Source organism: Chrysemys picta, chromosome 2 (genome assembly GCF_011386835.1).
Source record: "Chrysemys picta bellii isolate R12L10 chromosome 2, ASM1138683v2, whole genome shotgun sequence".
Classification (NCBI taxonomy): domain Eukaryota; kingdom Metazoa; phylum Chordata; order Testudines; family Emydidae; genus Chrysemys; species Chrysemys picta.
In genome coordinates, this window is record NC_088792.1 from 210,669,088 (window position 1) to 210,696,370 (window position 27,283).

Here is a 27,283-nt window from a genome sequence, read left to right on the forward strand (position 1 = left end):
ACAGCATTCCACAGTAATGGTTGCTTTGTCTCAGAGCAGATAAGCAGCCGGCTGTCAGAAACGGAGCCTTCAAAGGGCATATCCGCATTCCTGCAGCAATTCCAAAACAATGAGAAGAGTGGCCCCTTGACTTAAGGGGATTATGGAGGCTGATTAGAGCGCAGTAATGCAACACCTGGTTCACACTGATGCCCGGGCGTTTCAGCCAAGGCGCACCAAGCGTTAATCTTCTCGCCGAGGTGGAGTACCAGGAGCGCTCTAGCCCTGGAGTCAGAGCGCTCTACGTGCCTTGCCAGTGTGGACGGGTAGTGAGCTATGGTGTCCGGGGCTGCTCTAATACGCTCTAACTCGCAAGTGTAGCCAAGCCCTTAGGCACCACTGGAATCCTCAAAACCGCCACTCAGCTGCCCCCTAACCCTGTAGGCACCTACATTACCTGCATGCCTAAAGTTTCCACTGGTAAAATCCCTGTGGTGCCCAAGTTTCCACCTCTGGGCATGCGCAGAGTTGCTTGAGTCCTGGTGTGTCCCAGCTGCTCAACACCACAGCTGATAACTAAGCCCTATCTCGCCTGTGGGCCCCAAACCAGTAGATGGACTCAGAGCACACCTAACCAACACAGATGGCTAAGGAAGGCAGGTGGTGGGTGGGTGGCTGTACCAGGATACCCAGAAGCCCAATGCTTAGGGCAGTCATATTAGGAGGCCAATTTTCAAATCTCCACTTAGCCTGATTTGGGGCAGGAACTTGACCCCATATCTCCCATATCCCATGTGGGTGCCCTAAACCCCAGTTATTGATTATTCTGGGGCTGGTCTCTCTCGCTCTCCTGTTGAAGCTGTTCCACTTTGTATCAATAATGAAATACTCATTGAAGACAGGCTCTGTAGCTTGATGGTTAGGGTACTCCCTGAGATCTGGAAGTCCCAAGTTCAGCTTGGGTTCCAAACCAGGCCGAGCAGGGATTTGAATACTCGTCTCCCACCTCCCACTAAGGGCCTGCCCCTGGACTATTGTATATAATAGGTAAGCCTAATGGGGAGCCTCTCTCTCTGGTTTTTCTTGAGGAAGGGCTGACCTGGCTTAAGCGCCGAACTCCAGGAGAGGGTTCACTGCTGTGAATCCTGAAAAGAGTTAGGTGTCTGACTCTTTTGATGAGCTGGGGCTAGGCTGCAACCTTCTCCTCAGCACTTCCTACTGGCTAGAATTACTGTCACAATCCGGGTGCAATCCGGATCATTGAGGGTTGTCACCGCCTGCCCTGTAAACCTGAGTGCTTCAAAATGCATGCACTGAGTGTCTTTAAGCAGCTCTGCCTCAGCAGTTCTGATTCTTGTTATGCCCCTGCCACACTCTGGCCTCCACTAGCCTTGGTTACACCTGACAAGGTGAAACTAACACCCCCCCCAGTCCTGAATTTCCCCAATACCATGTCTCTGCAATGTCCAGCCCTCTCCTGGACCAGTCAGAGAGAGATTGAAGTTCATTTGTTCCTTTTAGAGATTTACTACTGAGCAGCTTGCCATATTAACTGGAGTTAACAATCAAGCACAGCACTGGTTTGGTTTAGATTAAGAGTAAAGCAAGTTTATTATCAAAAGGAGATAGGATTTTAAATGAGTTCAAGTATAAAGAGGGCCCTACCAAATTCACAGCCATGAAGAACACGTCACAAACCGTGAAATATGGTGTGTTCCCCCCCTCCCCCCCCGAAATCTGGTCTTTTGTGTGCTGTTACTCTATACTATACCGATTTCATGGGGGAGATCAGAGTTTCTCAAATTGGGGGTCCTGACCCAAAAGGGAGTTGCAGGGGGGTCGCAAGGTTATTTTAGGGGGGATCATGGTATTGCCACCCTTACCTCTGTGCTGCATTCAGAGCTGGGTGGCTGGAGAACGGTGACTGTTGGCCATCCTTTCTTCTGCATTGCTGCTGGCAGTGGCTCTGCCTTCAGAGCTGGGCTCCTAGCGAGCAGCTGCTGCTCTCTAGCTGCCCAGCTCTGAAGGCAGTGCTGCCACCTGCAGCAGCGCAGAAGCAAGGGTAGCAGTACCACAACCCCCTTACAATAATCTTGCGATCCCACAGCTCCTTTTTGGGTTGGGACCCCTACAATTACAACATCATGAAATTTCACATTTAAAAAGCTGAAATAATTAAATTTACTATTTTTAAAATCCTATGACTATGAAATTGACCAAAATGGGCCATGAATTTGGTAGGGCCCTAAGTATAGAGCTAGAAGCAAATAAATGTTACAAGCAAATAAAAGTGAAAAATGCTTTCTGGAGGCTGAGACTTGGAGAGCACTCTGGAGAATAGGCACTGCAGGAAGTACCGCCCACAAGACCTAGGGTAATGGTAGCCTGCAGCCATCTGATTGGCCAAGTGCCCCTGCTTAGCCCCAGGGGTTGCCCCAGGAAGTTATTTGGGCAACGAACACAGACCTTGGCCTGTTACTGTGCCGGACTTTGCCTCGATTCCTGATCTCTGACTCCATCCTGACTTTGATGCTGACTCCTGCCTCATGGTCCTAACCTGGTACTGCCTCTGATCTCCAGTCTCTGACTCCAGCCTGACTTTGACCCTGAGTCCTGCCTCTCAATTCTAACGTGGTACTACCTCTGGTCTCTGACCCCAGCCTGACTCTGAGCCTTACTCTTGTTTACGGCACCCGGCCTTGCAATTCCTCTAACTCCAGCCCGGTGACTGCCATCCCTGATGGGAAGACCTCAGCACAACTGTGATTGCTAGGCAAGACTGCCTACGCCCCAGTCCTTTACACGCTTACAAGCACCTCTTGCATTGGGATGCTGTTAGGTTACAATGACCTGGAAATCCAACGGCTACTCACTAAATAAACATGAGGTGCACCATCAGATTCTTGTATCCCATGTTCCTGTAGTTAGCTGTAACCGCACATAAGAATCTGCATAATGACATCTAATCTAAGCTAGGAGATGTGCAGTATCAATGGTGAAATATCAAGGCAGAAGAAATCCGGGGTTTTGCTGACCATCATGAGACCAAAGACTTCTATGCTGCTTTGAAATACACACACACACACACACACACACACACACACACACACTTTTATGAGTATGGATGGCTTAACACTGACCACTTTCAAAGGAGAAATCCTTCAGAGGTGGCCACAGCATTTCAGTGATCTTCTGAACACACCATCCAACATTACAGATGAGGAACTAATAAGAGTAGTGGATCAGCCAACATATTACAACATGGACACAGACCCGTCCCTCGATGAAGTCCGCACTGTAATTAGTGCCATGAAGAACTGTAGGGCTCCCAGATCAGATGGCATTCCTGCAGAAATATGCAAGTGAGGAGATGAGAGCTTGCTGAGGCGACAGCATGGACTATTTCTCAATATATGGAGTACTGAAGATGGACTGGAAGCCTTCAAAGACGCCACCATTGTCACCATATACAAGAGGAAAAGTAAAAAGTTTGACTGTGGCAACTATCACGGTATCTCGTTACTCTCCATCGCTGGAAATGTTCTGGCCAGGGTATTCCTATCGTGTGCTATGCGATGTCGCTAATTGCACGCTATTGGCGTCGCAATGCAGTTTCAGGACAACGTGAAGAATGGCAGACATGATATTCATAGCTCATCAGATGCAGGAGAAAGGCAGAGAACAGCAACAGGACCTTTACACTATCTTCATCAACCTGTTTAAAGCATTTGACATTGTCAGTAGAATTGGACTTCAGCAACGATTATGTAAGTTTGGTTGTCCAGGAAAATTCTCCAACATTCCGACGTTACTTATGACAGAATGCTTGGACGAGTCTGTGTAGAAGGTGTTCTTTCTGACCCGTTTCCTATCATTAATGGTATTAAGCAGACCTGAACAGGCCACAATCTTCATGAGCTCTTTGAGAAGTTGTTCATGAGCTGCTGTATGCCGATGACTGTGTTCTCGAGGTACATACTCAAGAAGAGATACAATGGATTACAGACAGATTTGCAGAGTCTGCAAAAGGGTACTGGCTGACAATCAGTCTGAAAAAGATAAGTCATGTATCAACCAGCACCAGGGAAACCCTACACAAAACCAGAAATCACCATCAGCAACACACAGCTGAATGCTGTTATAGACTTCTGCTATCTTGGCAGCACATTGTCAAATGATGCTACTATAGGCAAGCAGCTGACAGGATGCATCAACCGAGCCAGTTCATTATTTGGCATACTATCAAGCAGCGTCTGGCAGCAACAGGATATTAAGCTTCAAACCATGCTAACTTTTATAAACGGATTGTGCTGTCCAATTTGTTGTATGGGTGCAAGACCTAGAGCTGCTATAGGCATCACATCAAGCTTCTAGAACATTTACATGTATGACACCTGTGTGGCATACTCGGCATTAAATGCCAGGATAAAGTTACCAGTAATGAGGTTCTGGAACACGGTCACTCCACAGAGATTGAAACCATGCTCATTGCTTCATGTTACGCTGGGCTGATCATGTGCTGAGGATGGATGACACCAGACTGCCAAAGCAGTTGCTGTACGGAGAACTGAAAGTGGGTAACCTCACACACGCTGGCCAGGAGAAACACTTGAAGGACACACTGAAGCATAATTGGAAGCAGCACAACGTTGACATCTATAGCTGGGAGTCATCAGCAATAGTTAGATCATGCTGGTGAGCAGCAGTCAGTGATGGGATTACTCAATTTGAGATTAATCTCCATATGGATATTGTGGTGCAGAAGCTGAGTGACAGAGACACGGCAGATTCGGTGGCACAGACTTGAATCCCTTCCCTGATATCGAGTTTCATATGCACTCAACGCAAAAAGGACTGCCATTCACTCATCAGCCGTTTTAGCCACTGTCATACTCACAAAATATACTACCATCATCAGTGGTCATGAAGGACACCAGCAACAACTGGCTAGCTTAGGTAGCTCCCCGTTGCTTGCTGGCCTTTGTGATTCCTTTTCTTCGGTGCCTAACTCTCCCCATGCTTTGTACAGGGAGCTTAGCCACCTCACTCAGGGCTAAGGATTCCACTGGGTGGCAGGGCAGCTAAAAGTTGGGCATGGCCAAACTCACACCTGACTTCCAGAGAGTCACACAAGAACACCTGTGGTGAGTCAGGGACTTGAACCCCAATCTCCTAAGTCATAGGCTATTACTCTAACCACTGGACCATCCTTCCTCTGATGTGATTTATTCAGGTGCCTAATGATGTATTTAGTCACCTAGCTTGAGGACTCCAACTTTGAAAGTGCTGACAGTGGCTTTAATTTTATGTTTATGGGGTTAATTGAAAACACGAGGTAAATAAAACAAATTAAGTATTGAATTTAATCATATTATTGGTATGCGACTCCTGGTTTTATAGTGAAAATATATATCTTTTGATTAAAAAAGATGGATGACTACCTCACTCGCTGTATAGTCTTAGTTACCTGGTCCCATTATGGTTGGAGGCATCTGATTCTGTCATGGGTGCTGAAGTGTGATTTATCTATCTCTTGTAGCAGTGAGAATGCATTTTTTTTCCATGGACAGGAACACACACTAGTGGCAATTTACTTACCTAAGCTGGAGGTTGAACCTTGGTCTTTGATGTTCCAGTGCAAGTGGTCTACCAATTGTGTTTTAAAGGAATATTCTGCTAGCTCAACATAGAAGAGAGCCTCCTGTACTGTATACAGCACCTTCCCCACAATTCCTTAAAAACTACCCAATGACTTATGTGTTAGTCAAACCAGTTTCTACAGATTTATAATATATTTCTCATTAGAGGAAGTGGACGGTTAGATGTTCATAGTCTCAATCAAACCTGGTTGGAAATTTTGTGGACTTCTTTTTTTTGACAGAAAATGGCAATTTGTCGAAAGTGAAATTGTTCACAGGAACGGGGGTGTCTCAACAAATTTCTCAGTTCAAAAAATTATTTGAAAAAAAGTTTTGTTGAAAAATCTTGTTTTAACATTTTCTAATCAAATTCTGTTTTTTAGTTAAAAATGACTTTGTCAGATTTTAAGCTAACTATTAGTAAAAATGCTGTTTTAAATAAAAAAGGTCAAATTACAATTTTCATTTACTGGAATCATATTTTTTTCAGATTTTAACTTTTCGTCCTGATTTGGGATGGGATTTTTTTTTTTTTAATCTTGAACATTTTCCCAAGATGGGAAAATAATTTCCCATCCAGCTCTAGACTCAAACAATTGTGCATTGTCAAAGCAGTCTTTGCAGCTGCTCTAAACTGTAGCAATTGGTACCATTTTTGTGTGAAAACATAAGAATTAAAGAATGAAACCATCTCCTTGTTGTTTGATCCCATAGTTATAAGTGGTTGGGTTGTATTGTCCTTTGCACAGCAGGCTCCTATTAGTGCATTTATAAACTTATGGCCCAGAGGATTCATTTTCATATTAGTCATATGGGGAGGGATAGCTCAGTGGTTTGAGCATTGGCCTGCTAAACCCAGGGTTGTGAGTTCAATCCTTGAGGGGGCCACTTAAGGATCTGGGGCAAAATCAGTACTTGGTCCTGCTAGTGAAGGCAGGGGGCTGGACTCAATGACCTTTCAAGGTCCCTTCCAGTTCTAGGAGATGGGATATCTCCATTTATTTATTTATATCTAGTATCTAGCAGAAAAGTCCATCAAAACAGTGATATCAGCTGTCTAGCCCATTAATATTTCCCTTGGCCTTCCTTGTCAATGAGACTAACAAATAATGGGAGAGTGGAACATGCCAGAAAAGCATTATGTCAGTGTGGAAATGAAAATTGCCAAAATTCCTGAGGGAATTCTGCACCAAAAAAATAAAAAATCTGTGCACAATATTTTAAAATTGTGCAAAATTTTGCAAATTTTATTTGTCGATAAACACGGAGGTTCCAGCATGGCAGTGGGAGTACAGGCCACTGGCTGCACAGAGGAGGGAGATCACCCTGCAGCACCCCCTCTGGGACACAGACTCGGCAGTGAGGCTACACCGAACCCTGACACAGCTCAAGAGCTGAGCCTGCCCCAGAAACACTCCGGGGCCTGCCCCTCTACACCAGGCGCTCCAGGTGTGTGCAGGCAGGCTGAGCCCATCAGGATCCAGCAGTGGAGGTGCTCCGTTCAGGGGATCCAGGTGTGGGGTGAGAGGGTTCTGTTTGGGGCAATCTGGGTGCAGGTGGCTCAGGGGGAGGTTCAGGGAGAATCTGGTGGGGGGGGGGGGTCTGGATGCTACCCTTTCCCCATTGTCTCCTGCCCCTATACCCCTCCCCTCACTCCCACATCCCCCTCTTCCTGTCCCATTGCCTATGCCCTTCTCTTCCCCCTGGCCTATCCCATCCCCCTTCCTTCCCCACTGCATGTTCCCACCATCCTACCCTGCCCCCCTTGCCCTGCCCCACTCACCATTGTACAGAAAACAGAAATGTGGCCATGCAGGGCACCCAGCACACATAGAAGGAGAATATGACAGGCACTAGGACACAGAGGGCGGTGTCAGCGAGCCAGAGCAGCCACTCTCCCTCACCCAGCAGGAGAGAAGCTGTTCCGTTCCACCTTCTCCACTCCCTGCCTGGGCCCAGTTTTCAGGGAGAGGGCCAAGCAAGCCAGAAACATGTTGGGGGGAGGTACAGCGTGGGCACCACTGAGCTCCCCTGGGCCCCGGCAAGCCGAGCAGCGCAAGTTCTGGGCAGATTGGCACTCGCAGAAATTGGGGGAGGGCAGTGACACATGACCCCATGTACCCCCCCAAACTACACCCATGGGTGTCCACAGCCCTGCCTCCCTAACCCCCCCCATGATTTACCTCTCCACCAGCTGCTCCGAGGGCAGGAAACGATGCACCCTCATTGCTGGGGAGGGGCGTGTAGCTTCCCTTTGCTTCCCCATCAGAAAGTCATTTTTCTGCGGGGAAGCAAAGAAATCTGCGGGGGACATGAATTCTCAAGGTGTGTAATGGTGCGGAATTCCCCCTAGAGTTAAAAAAGACTACTTTCTCTCCCTTCTTCCCCCCCCCCCCCCCCCCCGCATCCCATCCCATCTCTTTTAAGATTTTGGTTTGGGCCAAAAGCAGAACATCATAAATCCATAACCTCTTGGAGCAATAAAGATGTCATAAAACATGTCATTATTTACAAACATATTACATAAACATAAAAATTGCTGCACTCTAAACTTAGCGGATAAATATATATGTATGCTAAGAGGTTGTGTTCCTCTTGGTTCAGTGTCCTCCACTTTTTTAGTAAATGGAAGAGCTGGAACCACAAAGATAAGCCACTTAAGGGGAAAACACAACAGCAAAAGTCCAGAATAGAGCAACACAAATAATAAAAAGTTTAGAAAAATCTGACCTATAAGGAAAGGTTAAAAAACTGGGCATAGTTAAGCTTAAGACAAGAAGACGGGAAGGGATCTGATAAGGCTGCTACAAAGAGGATGAGCATCAATTGCTCTTCATGTCCATTGAAGATAGGACAAGAAGTAATGGGCTTAATCTGCAGCAAGGGAGCTTTAGGTTAGATATTAGGAAAAACTTTCTAACTATAAAAGTAGTTAAACTCTGGAATTGGCTTCCAAGAGAGATAGTAGAAGGCTTTTAAGAATAGTATAGACAAACACCTGTCAGGTATATTATACCCGGTCCAGGTATATTAGGTCCTGCCTCAGCACCTGGGGCTGGATTTGATGACCTTTCGAGGTCCTTTCCAGCCCCTACATTCTATGGTTCTGTGAAAACCTCCCCAGACAGCATGGCTCGTGTGTCCATCCGTTGTTTTTGTATGCAGGGCAGCAAAGCCACAACAGTTAAACTTAATGAACGGGGTCTGGAATACTGGACTAAGTCTAAGTATATATCACATGGTTCAGCTTCCTAGAAGGTCACAGAATTTTGTCAACACAGTAATTTCCCTTGGCAAGCGCTTGAGAAAGAGAGAAACAGATTTTAATTCTTCCTCTTCTTTAAGTCAGCTGAGTTACATCCCTTCTTGTCCAGAAACATTGCTGCAAATTTCACCTCTCTCAAAATATTTTCTCCTCAAACTCAGAGTTTTTCTGGGAATAGGATAGTTGCCTCTACACCTTCCTCTCCAACTGCACATTTATGGGGGGAAATAAAAGTCATGTCCCCTTCTTGCTTGGGTCATCAGACAGATCCAGAAAAAACAGGATTTTGTTGCTTTTGAAAATGGTCTCCTCAGCAGCTTTGGCTGTCTTTATACCTGCTGCTTATATCAGGACGGTCACCTTGTGAAGTGGCCAAGGGGTTACACACCCTGGGTAAAAGGCAGAGGCAAGGGCATCCCAACACGGTGAAGCTCTGGAACCTTCAGGGAAGTGAGCCTCATTCCTGTGGAAGTACTAGCCCTCCACACTGCTACTGTGGCCTCCCTGGTAAAACCCCCTTGGCAGCTGTGCAGTGGCAGCTATGGAACAAATTCAACAAGAGTTCATGCTGCTTCAGGCAGCTCACAGTCAGATTTATGTAAGGAAGTGTCCAGGGTAAGCAGAGAATGACACTTGTGGGAGTAGCTGTTCATTGCTGCTTCCCATCCAGTCCCAAAACCCTGCAGTGCACCAACTCCATGAAGTTCTGGTAAAGGAGCTTCCTTGAGGTCTCAGATAAAAGAGGCCATTACCCTGGAGACAGAACACACTCCTTCTATTGTCTCCAGGAGAGCTTTGTGGGATCAGGGTCCTACTCTGTTTATGGAAGGAGAGGTGACACCTGGAGCTCAAAATTGAGTGGGAAAAGTAGTTGTTTTTTCCCCAAGTTGCCCTGGAATTACTGTGCTGTTACCTGTTTTCTTCCTTTTTGATCCCTAATTACCCTTGGGGGGATTCTGCATCACTGCGCATGCGCAAAATTCATGTCCCCCACAGACTTCTTTGCTTCCCTGCAGAAAAATGACTTCTGATGGGAAAGCAAAGGGAGCCTGAAGAGCAGTCACACGCCCCTCCCCGGCAGCACAAGCAGGTTGGTTCGGGTGCCCAGAGCAGCCAATAGAGATGTAAATCACTGCCGGGGGTTGTACTGGGCAGTCATGCATGTGTGTGTGAGACAGAAAGAGAGAGACACTCTGTCCCTCTCGCTCACTATTGTAGCACGCTCGGTGTGGAGGGGCAGGGCGTTGGGGTGTTTCTGAGGAGGTAGGCATGGGGCAGGCTCTGTCCCCTTAGGCAGAGTAGAAAGTAGCAGCCTGCCTGCTTAGTGAATTGTTCCCATTGTCTTAGTGAATTCCCCCAGGAGTATAAAACAGGTGTAAAAATGTTAAGGCTCCTTTACATTGCCAGAGTGGTGTAAAGGGCAGTATGGCCTCATAAATGTTTATGGTGCTTTAGTGATTAGAACTGGTCTAAATTTTTGGACTGAAAAAATTTCTTATCAAAATGTGTTCCATGAACTGTTTGCTACTAACCTTTCTGGAAATGGTCAGTAGCCAATACTGTGAGTTTGATTCTCTAGTCACACTGAGCATATGGCTGCATATATTTGTTGACTAATAACTAGAAATAAAGGGCCAAACCTAGCTACATTACTATTAAGCAGGAGGGTTTGGGGATTTCCTCCAAAGCGCCCCACTTCCATTCTCCATCCATTGTACTGTAGTTTAAATAAATTACAAAAGTAATTGAAACCAGAGTGATTATATTGCATTATCTTGACAAATAAAATATGCAGAATTTTAAAATATTCTGTGCACATTTTTTAATTTTTTGGTGCAGAATTCCCCCAGGAATACCTAATATATATATTAAGTTTTTCTTGGTGAAATCCCATTGTATAATAGCTATCTCTACATGTGGACATGTGAAGGCACCAGTTTGGTTTTCTTTTAATATCATGGGATTTTTCAGGGAGGAGTAGGGCGTTGGTGGAAAAAGCTGAATTTTCAGAAGCAGCTGGGGGCAGGGAGGCAGAGTATGTCTGGGGGGTATTGTGGTTTTCAGAATTCAAAGATGTTTTCTGATGTCAGCCTGAAAAACGGTGCCAAGTTGCGTACATCAGCAAACAAGGCTTTCAGTGAGTGAGGGAACTGCTCTGAGTAATAAAATCGTTTGGCAATAAACAGTGGTGAGCAGAAAGTGAATCTCATGCCAGCTTTTGTGTTTGTTGACTGTCTTTCTCAAATGTGAAAAACACATCCATCTTGCTTTATAGTTGACTTTAATACCATTAAGGCATCTTATAGGGTAAAGTGCTGTCTTGGTGACAGGTTAGATAAGAAGTATTTTGGCACCTAGTCAAAGAATGAGATAATACTCTGATGCTGTAAGAAGTCCTCCCACTAGTATGTAGTTGGTTATTATTAGAAAACATTTTTGCATTTGCTTATTATTGCAGCATAAATATTCTCTTTACCAAAGACTTCTTCAAATACATTTTTTGTAAAAGAAGAAAATATTCCTGCTATAATGGAATGTTCCAGGAGAAAGAAGACTAACTTCTCAGCTATAGGCGCTGACTCTGTGGGTGCTCTGGGGTTGGAGCACCCACGGGGAAAAAATGGTGGGTTCTGAGCACCCAAGGGCAGTCCCCCTATCAGCTCCCCTCCTCCCCAGCACCTCCCGCCCCACGGATCAGTGCCTCCCCCCTCTCTCTCCACGCCTCCTACCCGCCGTGAACAGCTGTTTCATGGCATGCAGGGAGGCTGGGAGGGAGGGGGCAGAACTGGACGGGAAGAGACTGGGTGGGAGTGGAGTGGAGGCGGGGTGGGGCTTTGGGGGAAGGGGTGAAGTGGGGGCAGGGCCTGGGGCAGAGACGGGGGTCGAGCACCCCCCAGCAGTTTGAAAAGTCAGCGCCTATGCTCTCAGCTATTCAGGATCCCCCCGGGTGAATGCCGAGAGCAGCATGAAGCAACTCTCTGGGCAACATAAGTGTGCTTCGGAATATTGGGGAATTGTGGATGCCGTTTGGCTACTGTGGTGGTGATGCTTTAGAGTAGCACAATTGCTGAGAGCTTAGCTGTAATTTTAATTAAAATGTCTTATGTTGTAGCCCTGTAGATGTACATGGTACTTTACTGACACTGAACTAAAAATGGTCCTTGCACTGAGCTTACCACCAGTGTAATGCAAAGAGTAAAAACGAGAGGTGAATTCCTGCCCCCACTGAAGTCAGTGGCAGATATGTAAGATAGGGGATCAGGGTTTGGAGTGCAAAGCACCAGAGTGATACGCTTGTGGAAGCCAGGTTGCCAAGTAGGTGTTGGCAGCATTCTGAACCAATAGGGAATTTTTAAGGTCAGCATTTTATTCCTAGGTATAGTGCATTGCACTAATCAAGCCTGGAGGTCATAAGTGCACAGACCACCATGACAAACTGAAAATGTGACAGGATGAAGCACAGTCTGCTTGTAAACCATAGTCCGGTTTGGGACTATGTAAATGCAAACTAGGTACCTTTTAGAGCACACCAGCAGGGTCCACCCATGGCAATTAGAGTGTGGCCCGTTAGAGCATTTTACAAATCACACCCTTCTAGCATGCTTTGCCAAGTGCCATACAGGGAACCCCTCAGTGTCCAGAAGCTGTAAATAATCCAGCATTAGTGAGGAAAGTGGAGACATTAAAAATGCCAGCTGTTTACTGTTACAGTAGTTTGTGTAGTTTTTTTCCTGGTGAAAATGATCTTCATTGATCCACTCCCATCTCCTTCTTCATTACCTTCAATAATTAATTAATGCCAATCAATATAGGTTTATGGAAAATAGATCTTGTCAAACTAGCCTGATATCTCTCTTTGATGAGATTACAAATTTGGTGCGAAAAGTAACAGTGTTCATGTAATATACTCAGACTTCTGTGAGGCGTTTGACTTGGTACCACATAATGTTTTGACTGCGACTCTAGAATGATCCGTAATCAACATAGCACATATTAAATGGATCAATAACTGGCTAACTGATAGGTCTCAAAATGTAATTGTAAACAAAATAGTCATTGAATGGGTGTGTTTCTAGTGTCGTCCAGCTGGGATCTATTCTTGGTCCTGCTATGCTATTTAACATTTTATCAATAACCTGGAAGAAAACATAAAATCATCACTGCTAAAGTTTGCAGATGACACAAAAATTGGGGGAGTTGGAAATAATGAAGACAGATCACTGATACAGAGCAATCTGTATCTCTTGGTAAACTGGGTGCAAGCAAACTGTACATTTTAATATGGCCAAATGTAAAGTCACACATTTAGGAACAGAGAGAGCAGGCCATACCTCCAGGATGGGGGACTCTATCCTGGGAAGCAGTGACTCTGAAAAAAGACTTGGAGGTTATGCTGGATAATTAGTTGAAAATGAGCTCCCACTGTGACGCTGTGGGCAAAAGGGTTAATGCAATGTTTGAATGCATAGAGAGTGGAATCTGAGGTAGGAATAGGGAGTTTATATTCCCTCTGTATTTGACACTAGAAGTCTCTGCAGTTCTGGTGTCCACAATTCAAGCAGGATGTTCATAAATTTGAGAGGGTTCAGAGAAAAGCTGCAAAAATTGTTAAAAGATTGGAAAACCTGCCTTATAGTGATAGACTCAAGGAAATCAATCTATTTAATTTATCAAAGAGAAGGTTAAGGGTGACTTGATCATAGTTTATACCTACATGGTGAACAGAAATTTGATTATAGAGGACTCTTCAATCTAGCAGATAGTGACATAACAAGATCCAGTGACTGGAAGTTGAAGCTAGACCAATTCAGACTTGAACTAAGATGTAAATTTTTTTACAGTGTGGATAATTAATCACTGAAGCAACTTAACAAGGGTTGTGGTGGATTCTCAATCATGGAAATTTTTAAATCAAGATTGTATGTTTTTCTAAAAGATATGCTTGAATTCAATCAGAAATTAATTCAGGGAAGCCGTACACCTCTACATCGATATAACGCTGTCCCTGGGAGCCAAAAAATCTTACCGTGTTATAGGTGAAACCGCGTTATATCGAACTTGCTTTGATCCACTGGAGTGCGCAGCCCCGCCCCCCCCCCCCCCCCCCGAGCACTGCTTTACCGCGTTATATCTGAATTTGTGTTATATCGGGTCACGTTATATCGGGGTAGACGTGTATATGGCCTGTGTTATACAAGAAGTCAGACTAGATGATCACAAAGGTCCTGTCTGGCTTTTTAATCTATGAATAGTTGTCTGAAACTTTTGTGTCTTGCTTCTGATCAGTGGACCTAAATCGGTTTAAAATTAATTGTTTACCAGTCTTGAACTGGTAATAAAGGATCATGTTAAAAATGCAAAGGAGTGCCTTACTATTTTTTTAAACAAGAATAATTGCTGATGTTATAATAGGAATACATTTTTAAAAATGTTATGAGGTTTTTATACTTCTCTACTGATCTCTCTCAAAGAGCATTGTTTTTAAACTTATTTGAAATTGCCTGAACTATGATTTATAACTTGACATGTCTAGGGTAGATTGATTCAACCAATACCAAGTATATGCATTTCATATTTTATTACAAATACAGCCTATCATCAAACTTCCTTTTCTATACAAGTGAAATTATTAAATAGACCTCAGTATGGAACTTGGGAGATTCAGCTCTGTTAGCTGTCTATATGATGGGTAGGTGATGTGAGGCAGTGTAATTCAGGTTTCCTGTAAATCATTCAGTTGTACAGTATTTTTCTATGGTACACAGCACCAACTTCTACGAAGAGAAGAAGGAGGAAATTGTCAATGGTAGAAGCTTTTAATTGCTAAATGCCTGAATGCTAACGCTTGTTGTTGTTTGCTTTGTTTACTGCTGTGAGATTTTTTTTTTTAATTTTAGTCTTTGATTTTTGTTTATTTTTTTAGAATAGTCCTTATCAGTGGCAGAAGATCCTTCTGTAGCATATTTTCAGTGCTGCCGTATCGAGACTGTACCCAAATCGGGTATGTATATTTATGCATACTACCTCGTCTCTTTGGGTCATAACAGCATATATAGTACTGAATACAGACAATAGGGCTGTCATTTTTTAAATATCTACCCCCAAAAGAGAAATATTTGATTTGTGGTATAGTATCAGGTTAAAATCATATTTTTAAATCACAGATTTCCTTATCTTTGTTATAATATCTTAGATTATTAAAATGGAAAGAATTTTAAAAATCCAGTTTACTAGTACAATTTACCATTTGTACTGTTTGTTTTTCATGCTTCACTCATCTTGGACAATGCAGATATTCTAGACACTATTACTTTATATATAGTCAGCTTTCCCTTTCTGGTTCTCCTACACTAGAACAATGCTACAGTATCTAGATTCCAGCACTGTAGAGAAATGATTGAATTCAAACAAAATACTGTTAATTTAACTATTTCATTAAAATGGTTTTAAAAATGGTATTCAGTTACTGAAAACACCAATTGTAAAAATGGAGTCAAATAAGTTATAAGCCATGGGCCAGATCCTCAGTTGGTGTCAGTGTCTTTAGTGGAGCTATGCCAATTAATACGAGCTGAAGATCTGGGCCAATAGGTTTGTAATTTTCCAAGATACAGAACGTTCAATGCCCGTTAGCATTCCAAACTGAAACCACGTAAGTGAAGACATCAAATTAGGATATGTGAAGTGGGGTAACAATGTGAAAAAGGACACCCACAGATCACTTTGGGTCAAATTCATCCCTTTTCTAATATCACTAAAGTACATCAGGGATGAATTTTGCCCATTGTTTTCACAGTTAAGTTTTTAGCATTACTGTTCGTGTTTGAGTAATTCATAGCAGACTGTTTTGTGTACAAAAGAAGCAGATACCATATGGTGAAATTGGTTCAATTATCCTGTCTTGGAGTAAAAAACTTTTCTATAGCTAATTAAACTGGAAAGATGCATCAAGCAAATCTTGAAACATTAGCAGTTTACATCTGTAGTGCATTGCAGTGCATTTATGATCACTGGAATGTGGAATTTAACTGCTATCTCAGAGAGTTGAATATGCCTTTAAAAGACTGAAAACAAGGGTCTATTCCTTCTGAATTGCAGTGATAATGAGCGAAACTACATCCCCAATATGATTTCAGCATGTTATGTCTTGCACAACATTTGTAAAGCAACAGGGAGTGGAATGAGGAGGCAGAAAGTGCTACGACATATTGGTCCAGCCCTGCTTCCATTGTTAGGAAAGCAAAGACAAGAGATGCCCTCTGTCTATCAGCTGAAGCAACAGAGAAGGAGGAAAACAATTAATTAACGTCCCCTTCAAGTAATGGCTGTTGTGAACACAATTGAAGCAGTGTATTCATTGACTTCATTACCAATTTGCAGACTATTTGTAATGCTTGATTATTGCAGCGTACTTTGCATGGTAGAGTGATGATGAGACACAGGTACTCTTCCGTGACAGTATAATGATAGCATCCCCTTAACTTCACTTTTGTGTATCACTGATTAATATCCATCTCTGGATTTCTAATTCATCCATACTCGTAGCCAGGTGCTGCTGGTGTCCTGAATACTTACTTTGTGTAACCATTGCCAAAGGGCATTAAAACCAAAACTAATTATTCCTGCAAACATTTTAGGTATTTTCATTTAAAACCAACCAAATTCAAACAGGAATGAGATTTCTGTGCATGTGGTGGAGACAATTTCAGCACAAGAGTTGCTGTGATGAGAATACAGCAGTATTGCCCTTCCTCGCTACCTCTTCTCAGACTCCCAGGCTGTATGGGCAGAGAGAAATTCTGGGCACAGTTGTGTTTTGGGGAGGGTGCCAGTCCACGATATTGAAGGCAGCACAGAAGAGCTCTACTGTATTTGCACTGGCACTTAAACTGTATTAGCAGAACCATTTAAAAACAGGATTGAAAAGTTGTTCCTTCTAACACAGTTTCAGGGCTCTTTGCCTAGCCAGTGTAGAAAAGGCCTAACCGTGTTCAAGAATCATGTTCTAGACTAGGGCTGTCTTAACTAGTTTTATAACCAAGTGAAAGCAATTTAGTAGGAAGCCTTGTAAAACCATGTTTTAAATGGTAGAGCACTAATACGGTTGAGCATCCGTGTATATGGGGATCAGAGAAAACACAAGAGGATGAAACCTGGGATAGCACCCCACATCACCACCACTAGCTCTGTTGTGCTGCTCCGAGCTAGTAAAGACCATGAGACACACGTGGTTTCTGAAGGAAGACTGTTCTAAAAAGAAACCAAAGGGTTGACAACATTACAAAATAGTCTTTTCACAATCTGCTACTTCGGGAAGCAAGTTACATTGTAAGTGCTGGGGCTGAAAGAGGGAGAGTGCATGTTAGGGAAATGGATTATCTCCAACTCTTTATGTTTTGCCGCAGGGTTGTCAGAGTACTTTCTTGCTTTCCTCTTTTTGCGAATAATGCTCCAGAAATAATATTTAGGGCCTTTTGTCCTCAAAGCATTTTAAAAACATGAAGGGCTAGATTATCACTAGCCTTAGCCACAGCCATGCAGGGGAATAGGTGGGAGTAAAATCTCTCCTCCCCACTCAGGAGCCTACTTAAGTTTGCCCACATCTTTGCTCCTTTGCATGCTGGATGCTCCTTTACCCCTATCTCCATGAGCAAGTGAGTGGGGATTGGGGAAGAGCCATGGCTCCCCTTTTGCCTCCATGCCAGGGCCGGCTCCAGGCACCAGCCCAGCAAGCAGCTGCTTGGGGCGGCCAACGGAGAGGGGCGGCACGTCCAGCTCTTCAGTGGCAATTTGGCGGCGGGTCCCTCGCTCCCTCTCGGAGCGAAGGACCAGCTGCCGAATTGCCGCCGAAGTCTGAAGCGGCGGCGGTAGAGCAGATCGCGACTTTTTTTTTTTTTTTTAAGCTGCTTGGGGCGGCAAAAACCCTGGAGCTGACCCTGCTCCACGCACCAGTCAGGAGAGCTACTCAGGTGAAAGGGGAGGCGCATGCTGTGCCCTGGAGAGTTCTGAGAGGTATTGGGCCTCTCTACACTGTTGTTTATGTCCAAGCAGTCTTCTCTGAGATCTTTCCTGTCCCACAAGCAAAGGAAGATGGAAGGCAGAAGATTCTGGAAGTGAATCGCTGGCTAGTTAAGTGGTGTAGAGTGGAAGGCTTTGGTTTTGTGAACCATAGGTCCACCTCCTACAGGGAGAGGGGGCTGTATAGATTGCATGGCCTCCACCTCAGTAGAAGGGGGACCAATCTCCTTGGGGACAGGCTGGCTAGAGCAGTCAGGAGGGGGTTAAAGTAATAACAAAAGGGGAGCGTAAAAAGAGGGAAGACATGAACATTCAGCACAAAATGGAAACGTGGAGAACAAAATTAATCAAAAACCAAAAGGACATGAGGAGCAGAAAGTCTTCAGTTGCCTATACACTAATGCTGGGCTCCTGGGTGACAAACAAGAAGAATTGGAATTGTTAATTTGTTAGCATACATTCAATCTAGTTGGTATTACTGAAACCTTGTGGGATGATTCACACAATTTGAATCTTAAAATCAATTATTCTAACCAATTTAGGAAGGATCAAATGAGCAGAGGGGGGGAGTGCCACTCTGTCAAACATGGTGCTACCGGTTTCTGAGTTACTGATAACTTGGAAGAAAATTATCTTGAATGCTTATGGATCAACATCCTAACAGATAAAGCACAAGACGGGGTACTAATTGGTGTCTGCCCGAGACCACCAAATCACAGTAGGGAACAGGATGACCATCTCCTTAAACATTTATCTATAATGTGTAGGGGGGAAATGAAGTTCCCCATGGTCTCACAATTTCAGTGACTCATACTGCCAGTACTAAAATATCATCCTTTTATCCTTGGAATTTCTAAACACTATAGATGAAAATTTCTTAACTCAAGAAGTATATTGTAGCCAGCATGGGGGAATTCTATATTAGACCTTGTCTTAATAGATAAAGAGGAACTGATCACAGAACTAAAAGTTAATGGTAGCTTAGGTACCAGTGATTATGACCTGATCACACTTACAATGTGCAAGCAGAATAAAGTCCAGACCAGTAATATAAATAGTTGGTGCTTTAATAGGGCCAAATCACTAAGTTGAAAACAATTATGAGGAAAATTAGCTGGGAGGAAGAATTTAATCAGAAAAATTTGAATGACAATTGAGAATCATTTAAGAACACCTTTCTTGAAGCCACAATACCACATTAGAGGAAGAAGGCTATGCTGGTTAAAAAAACAATCTGGTTTAAAGAGGAAGTGAAGGCAGCTGTAAAATAAATATATATATAATAAATGAGACGTTAGGAATCATGGAAAATTGATAAGGGAAGGCAAGGGACACGAGGAGAAATCTATGGCCAGCATAGTTCAGAACAATAAGGAATTTTTAAAAATATATTAGGAACAAAAAGAATCCTGACAATGATATTGGTCCATTACTAGATGGAAATGCTAGATTTATCAATAATAATGCAGAAAAGGCAGAATAAATATTTCTGTTCTGTATTTGGGGAAAAAAACATGTTATACAGTCTTATCATATAGTGATAACACACTCTCTATTCCATTGTTGTGTGTGGAGAATGTTAAGCAGAAGCTACCAAAGTTAGACATTTTTAAATCAGCTGGTCCAGATAACTTGCATCCAAGACTTTTAAAAGAGCTGACTGAGGAGCTTGCTGGACCATTAACATTGATTTTTAAATAAGTCTTGGAGCACTGGGGAAGTTCCAGAAGATGAAGAAAGTGAATGTTATGCCAATTTTTTAAAAGAGTAAACGGGCTGATCCAGGTAATTATAGGCATGTCAGCCTGACGTCAATCCCAGGCAAGATAATGGAGCAGTTAATATGGAACTCGATTAATAAAGAATTAAAGGAGGGTATTGTAATTATTGCAAATCAATATGGGTTTATGGAAAACAGATCCTGTCAAACATACCTGATTTTTTTATGAGATTACAAGTTTGATTGATAAAGATAATTGTGTTGACATAATTCACTTAGACTTCTGTAAGGTGTTTGACTTTAGTGCCGCACAATATTTTGATTAAAAAAACTAGAATGATATAAAAGTCACATGGCACATATTAAATGGATTAAAAACTGGCTAATTGCTAGGTCATAAAATGTAACTGTAAACACAGACTAGTCATTGAGCAGGTCTGTTTTCAGTGGGGTTCCTCGGGGATCGGTTCTTGGCTCTGTGCTATTTAACATTTTTATCAATGACCTGGAAGGAAACATAAAATCATCACTGCAAGTTTGCGGATGACACAAAAATTGGGGGAGTGGTAAATAATGAAAAGGATGAGTTGCTGATTCAGAACAATCTGGATTTCTTGGTAAACTGGATGCAAGCAGACAATGTAGTTTTAATATGGCTACATGTAAATGTGTATATCTGGGAGCAAAGAATGTAGGCTATACTTCCAGAATGGAGGAACTCTATCCTTGGAAGCAGTGAGTCTGAAAAAGATTTGGGTGTCATGGTGAATAATCAGCTGAAAATAAGCTCTGAGTGAGATGCTGTGGCCAAAAAAGCTAATGGAATCCTGGGATACATAAACAGGGGAATCTTGAATAGGAGTATGGAGGTTATTTTACCTCTGTATTTGGCACTGGTGCAACGGCTTCTGGAATACTGTGTCCAGTTTGGGTGCTCACAATTCAAGAAGGATGTTGATAAATTGGAGAGGGTTCAGAGAAGAGACACGAGAGCTCAATCTCTTTAGCTTAAAAAAAGAGAAGGTGAAGGGGTGACTTGATTACAGTCTATACATACCTATATGGGGAACAGATATTTAGCAATATTCAATCTAGGAGAGAAAGGAATAATACGATCCAATGACGAAGTTGAGGCTAGACAAATTCAGACTGGAAAGAAGGTGTAAATACTGTGAGAGTAATTAACTGTTGGAAGAATTTACCAAGGGCAATGATGGATTCTCTATCACTGACCATTTTAAAATCAAGCTTTGGATGTTCTTCTAAAAGATCTGCTCTGGGAATTATTTTGGGGACATTCTATTGCCTGTGCTATACAGGAGGTCAGAGTAGATGATCACAGTGGTCCCTTCTGACCTTGGAATCTGTGAATTTCCATGGGCTCAACTACGTGCCACAATCTAGCCCAAAGTAAAATAATCTGTAGAATACCGCTGTGAGATAGCTAAGTACTGACTAGTGGCATGGGTCACCCTCACTAATGTAACATCAGCATAACACAGTTGTAATATACTGGGAATATTGCAACAATGTTATTACTTCATCTGAATTTTTGAATAATAAACACTCTATTTCCCATGATAATTATGGGCCAAATCTGAGAGATGCTTAACACCCACAGTGAAGTTAATGGGAACTGCAGGAAGCTGCATTGCTTGGGGTGTGTGATTGCACTTAATATAAATAAAATTACAGTCAAAGTCAAAGAAACCATATGTCATAAAACTTAAAAATGAATGGCCGTTGCACTATAAAGCACTGCATCTGTTTGGTGTATAAATCTACTCCTGTCTAGTACCACAACAAACTTGTTGTGCTTGTTACATTTCAGCTTCAGAAAGGTTCTTTATGGTTAAAGTATTTATGATCGTCATGTTTCTGCAGTAAGAAGGAACAAAATCTTGCTCTTCTGAGCATGATTTATACTGACATCATACAGACTTATTTGGAATGGCTGAGATAAACATGCATGTCTCACAGACAAAATATGTACATTAAGAAAAATATGATAGTGATCTAAAGTGATCGATTGGCTCTCAAGCAGAGCTACCACTTGTATGTCTTCCTAAACTGGAAACTGCACCTCCTGGCTGCTGTGTAGACGTAACCTAAAGTTTCTTGTGCTATTTTTTTCCTTTGTCAGAACTTGGTATGCAAGGCAATTTAGATGAAGTCATCATCAACCTCAGGCACACATTTCCTGAATGTTTATCATTCTGTAGACATGGTGAACAGGAACTCCATCTATTCTTAGAAAGTAAAAGAAAAAGATAAATGCTCCTTGCTTTACTTTACCCTACCTCTCCCACACAACAAAAAAACTAATAATAGTGCTGTGGAAAATTACAGATTCATAGGCTTTTTTCCCCTCATATTAATTTTGTTCCCACATAGTGAGAATTTTTCAAAGTCTACAGATTATTTAATGTCAGAAGTATAAGCTTCATTGTTATGTGTATTTTTGGCATGATATTGAGATTAAGCAGGAAACCTCATTAAGGTGGTAGGATTTATTTTTCTGAGATTTCTCTTATATTAGGTAAAATATCAAGGCAGAAGCTGAAATGCTGAGTCCTTGATGTGCTTAGTGAGAGTACACGACACAATTGTAAGGGACTTTGTACCAGTTTCTCAGATTCCTCTGCCAATACACTGTAGCCATAGTTCTTGTTCCAGTAATAAGTGCAATTAGGAAGTGAAAAACTGGAGCCCAGTTATGGTGGGCAGACTCAGTCAACATGTCAAGGAAAGGCTTGTTGTTGGTATGTCTGGCATCTGATCCTTGCCAAAGCTGTAATTACCCTTATCCCTGCAACAGAGTCAATAAAATAGGAGTTCTTCACTGTGAAGGATGAGAACAATATTTTACTTTGGATTCCCATGAATTTGAAGTGCTGTTGTTTTCAGGCTAGTCTTAATTAATCTGTAATGGTCTGGGATCATAGAGTATATTTACTCCTAACCATATCCCCCGAAGAGTTTACATTTCCAAATAAAATTAACTTACCAGGCACCTGTTGTTGTAAATAGACTTTTTTTTTCTTTTTAGGTTTCTGGGAGTCAGGTTAATATTTAATTGACTTTTAAATAATTCACAGAAATGTTCAGCTAGTGTTGTCATTTAAAGAGCAAGTGCACAGCAGGAATCTTGCAGTGGGTTTTATAGGAATCCATTTTAGAATCATTCAAGAAATGTTTCATTACTGAATCCAATAATGTGTGATTTATGGACTGCTATTCCATGCTTAAAATGCATGTGGTAAGAGTTCCTGCTCTGATTTTTGTTTATTCTGATTGTTTATTCTTTCCTATATAGGGCAGAAATAATCAAAACCAGTAATTATCCTATAATAATTTTGCCATGGTATCACAAGTCACACTCTGCTGTTCCAGGAAAAATGCCGTGGTACTGCAGTAAAATGCAGAGAGAGAAAACAGCACATTTTCACTACTTTCACTGTAGCTCCCAAATAACCAGCATGTTGAGCGCTGAACCCTGTCAAAACTAATTTTTTACATACAGTAGGTAAATAGCACCCACCCAGTACCGCATTTCCTGATACAAAGTGCACAAATAAAATGTTTAGGTCCTGATTTTCCTGTAACTCTTATGTAAATCTGGGGTAACTGCATAGAAGTGAGTGGAGACAAAAAACAATGCATGAAGAGAATCAGGACCTAAGTGCATTATTATCCACTAAGGTAATGTAAGAGACCCTCACCCTGACATGGAAGGTAATAAGTAAGACTTTTATTTTAACAACATCTCTTGTTTCCCTTTCCTTTAACTGGAGAGAGTCTTTAAAAGAAATCCCCCTCTTTGACAGTCTCTTATATGGTATGAACGATAGTGATAACTGTCCTTGTGGGGGGAAAAGAGAAGAAGGTGGTTGAAATGGTTGGAGCTGTTGTTGTTTCCAAGAAGACACAAAAGAATTGCAAAGATAGAAAATGCAGCTTCAGGTGTTGACCTTCATTTGCAATTGCACTGCTGAAACAAACACAGGCATAGCACATCCTTTTATCAGCCACTCTGAGACCTGGCAAACTTGTACCGGTGTCGGGCTTTTTAAGTTTCATCTCTACTCACAGGCTTATGACAGTGTTGCAAAATATACAGACTTAGCTGGCTAAGCCAGACTCTCATTATAGAACAGAAGGCAAAAGAAAGAGGGACAGGAAAGAGAAGAAATAAGGTGGGAAAGGAAAAGGACACAATGGGGCAAAGTGACAAAGTCTCACATCCCAGATGGTGTTTGGGATTTAGCCAGAGCCCGTGGAAGTTGCAATGTTATCTGGGTCCCCTCTCTGGTCTGGTCTGGTCAGGTCAGGATCTCTCTCGGGTTCAGGCAATGAAGGCCCAATGGTATCCTGGTAAATCCCAGGGTCTCAGAAAATATGGGGGGATGGCAGCAAGGATGGTGAAGGTTGCTCCTTTCTGTTCTCTGATCTTTCAGTCAGCCAGCATCAGGGTAGCCAGCTTTCTTCCCCACCCCCCAGAGTTTCTTTTTGAGGACCCCAAAAGGGAGTGATGGGTGGAACAGCCCATTCTTATTATTTTGTCTAGCAATTAGGACTAATTTCCGACACTCCAGTTTTGGTTACCGGTCCAACACTTTTCTTGTTTACAGGTATAACCCTAATACAATCCTTGAAGTATATCAGTAGCCTCTTTGTTTGGACTAATTCAGTCTGTCTCCCTGTGGCACTTTTTCCACAGCCACATTTATTGTTAGAGGTTATTGTGAAATTTCATAAATTCTTTATCCACTTTCACACAGTCAGGCTCACAAGTGGGTTAGACCGACCAGGCCGCAGTCATTACAATAGTGCTACCACACTATAAATAATAAAAACACAGAGTTTGGAGCCTTAGAAATAATATATATAAGATCGTCTGGGGGCCAAACAGTGGCAGTTAGCTGCTGAGCAAAGTAAAGAAGCATCCCCTGAGGAACAGAGCCTTAACAGTTACAAAAAGAAGAACAGGAGTACTTGTGGCACCTTAGAGACTAACAAATTTATTAGAGCATAAGCTTTCGTGGACTACAGCCCACTTCTTCGGATGCATAGTCCTTCGGAAGCTTTCGTGGGCTGTAGTCCACGAAAGCTTATGCTCTAATAAATTTGTTAGTCTCTAAGGTGCCACAAGTACTCCTGTTCTTCTTTTTGCGGATACAGACTAACACGGCTGCTACTCTGAAACTTAACAGTTACAGTCTCTCTCTGGTACACAGGGGTGTTGCAGAAACTGCGCCTAAAGAACAATGGAGTCTCTCTCCCCTGGTGTGACTGGCCACTCAGCAAGCTGTATAGGAAGAAACAGACATGTTCCAGCTCCTCCTCTACCTGCTGTGGGGGCCCATGTAATCCCCAGGTGTTTAACTGTGCTCTCCTGAATGCAGGGATTGCAACTGTGACAGGTTGCTTGCTGAGTTATAGTGGGGAGAGGCTCCTTGCACACGTCCCTAGTTCTCTGCATCCCCGTACAATGAACTTCTGCAGTCTGGCCCTGCATTAATAGTTCCAGAAAAAAGGTAACTACAGAATGACTTTGCCTAGGCTCCAAAAAGGCTGTTCGGTTGGTTGGTTTTTTTAAATGCGTCTGGCTCTGCAGGGAGCCCATGTGAGTCTTTGGGGCCTCCTATGCCATTCGGCCTGGCCCACGCACATAAACTTGGATTGCTTTAGGTCTTGGTAATGGGCAAAAGAACAATAGTAGAGTGTAGACCAGGCCTGAGAGAATTACATGCTCTGAGTAAGCACTGTTCTCCACAGTCCTTTATTATGTGGGAGAAGGATGTGCCTGCACTAAAGTGGTCTCTTCATTTATATGTAAAGAAGAACATGCCCAATATTTTAGACCAGTCCTCTACAGGAAAAGGAATTAAGTTCTTTCTAGCCCAAGGGCGATAGGTTCCAAACAATAATATTTTACCACTATGTTTTACAAAGAGAGCAGGCAGATATTACCTACAAGTATAGGCTTTGGGAAAGGAGAAGACTGAAAAGTGTTTCTAGGTGGCACTTTCAGAACAGTACTTAATTTTGAGTGGAATGAGAATAAATGCACTGTAGTAGCAGGGCCCCAGGGATGTACGTTCATTTCAATAAAGTAAAAGTGACAGAGAAGATTGAGGCACCATTCCTCATTAAACTTCAGCTAATGTTTAGGAAATGTAGTTTGTACTCTTACTTGTCAGCTGCCCCTGATCTCACCAACAGAAGAATCAGTTCCTTTTAAGTCTTCATAGGCTACATTTCTGAAAGACTGCTGTGCTGATTTTTTAAAGTATGCCCGCTTGCTCCCTTTTGAATGTTAGCAAAGATACCTAACTTTGGTTTTTCCCTTTGATTGCATTAAATAAAAACTGTTCCTTGGGTTTTTGTTTTGTATAATGGCATAATTTCCTCTATAGTCTCCCTAATCTTTTTAGGAAGGAGACTAGAGTACTTTCATATTATTTCAAAGAATTAATTTAGCATCTTGGGAATTTTTTAACGTATATTAATTTCAAATGTATTTGTTTAGAATAAAGTTTTTATGTTGTGGAACTAATGCAGTAGGGTGTTAAATATCGTATGTGGTATCATTTTAATGATTTTTTTTCCTTTTAATAGAAAGTGTTCCTTTAAACCTCTTATTCCCCAAGTGCACAGAACTTAATCTGGTGCTTCTGCTAGAAGGTTATTTTTATATAATTGTTCTGATCGCTCAGTAAAATATCAGGTAACAAAATGAGAATGTAGCATTGTACTAAGTTAAATTCACTTAAAAATTTACATTTTTACAAAGGGTTAAATACCCAGTACAAAGTCTTGTTTTATTATAGAAACACCTTATGCAGAAGGTGGATACATTTTGCTGTTCATAAAAGTTTATTGTAATTTATGGAGAGCTTCCCTCCCCACCCCCCTTCAGCTTTGAGGGAGAATAAACTGAATGACAGTTTGCATTGTGGACAGAAGGAAGCAGGACAGGGTAAACTCCTGAAGATTCGCAAACTAAGGCCCCAATCCTTTAGTCGCAAGTCCAGTGAGATGCCTCACAGTGTGTCTCATCTTTAACACCGCTATGGTGACTTTCCAGTTGTTTTGGGCCGAAGGCCCCAACCCAGCAAAGGACTTAAGCACATGCTTAACTTGAGTAGTCTCATTGAAACCAATTTGATTAGGCATGTGCTTAAAGTGCTTTTCTGAACTGAGGCCTATAGTGCCCTTCCTGAATAGAGATGCTTAAGCATGTGCCTAATGTTAAGCACATTTTAAAGTTCCATTGTAGTTAATGGGATTTAAGCATGTGTTTTAAAGCTAAGCCCATGCTCAAGAGGGGAGGATTTAAATATGTGCTGACGTGTTTTCAGGCCTATGTAGGGATCAGGTGGGCAAATCCCAGAAGATAAATCCTGCAGTTGCAGGGAAGCAGTCATTTGTGGATCTCCTTACCCTACTCTTTATCCTCTTCCTTTCCTTTTGGTTATGAGACAGATGTGTTATGATTCCCAATTCCAGTATGGTGCACCTTTCTTTGACTCACTTGGGGTTGGTTGGTTTGATTTCTGTTCTGTATGGGTAAAACATAAACTATAACGTTTTATAGAATGTATAGCTATAAAGTATTTTCAGTAGTATAGTGCAGTATGTAGAAGTTGTCTGATCTGA

At 42.4% G+C, this 27,283-nt stretch overlaps 1 protein-coding gene across 5 annotated transcripts in view; it reads left to right on the top strand.

The window, feature by feature from the left end:
• Positions 1 to 27,283, top strand: part of CABLES1 (Cdk5 and Abl enzyme substrate 1) — a 117,043-nt gene that overhangs the window by 60,688 nt on the left and 29,072 nt on the right. For 3 of the 5 annotated variants that reach the window (XM_042854829.2, XM_005307179.5, XM_042854828.2), the window contains exon 4: positions 14,807 to 14,884. The exons of the other annotated variants lie outside the window; for them this stretch is intronic. In XM_042854829.2, the coding sequence (XP_042710763.2) occupies positions 14,807 to 14,884 (78 nt within the window). The remainder of the gene's footprint in view (positions 1 to 14,806; positions 14,885 to 27,283) is intronic. 5 annotated transcript variants of the gene reach the window in all.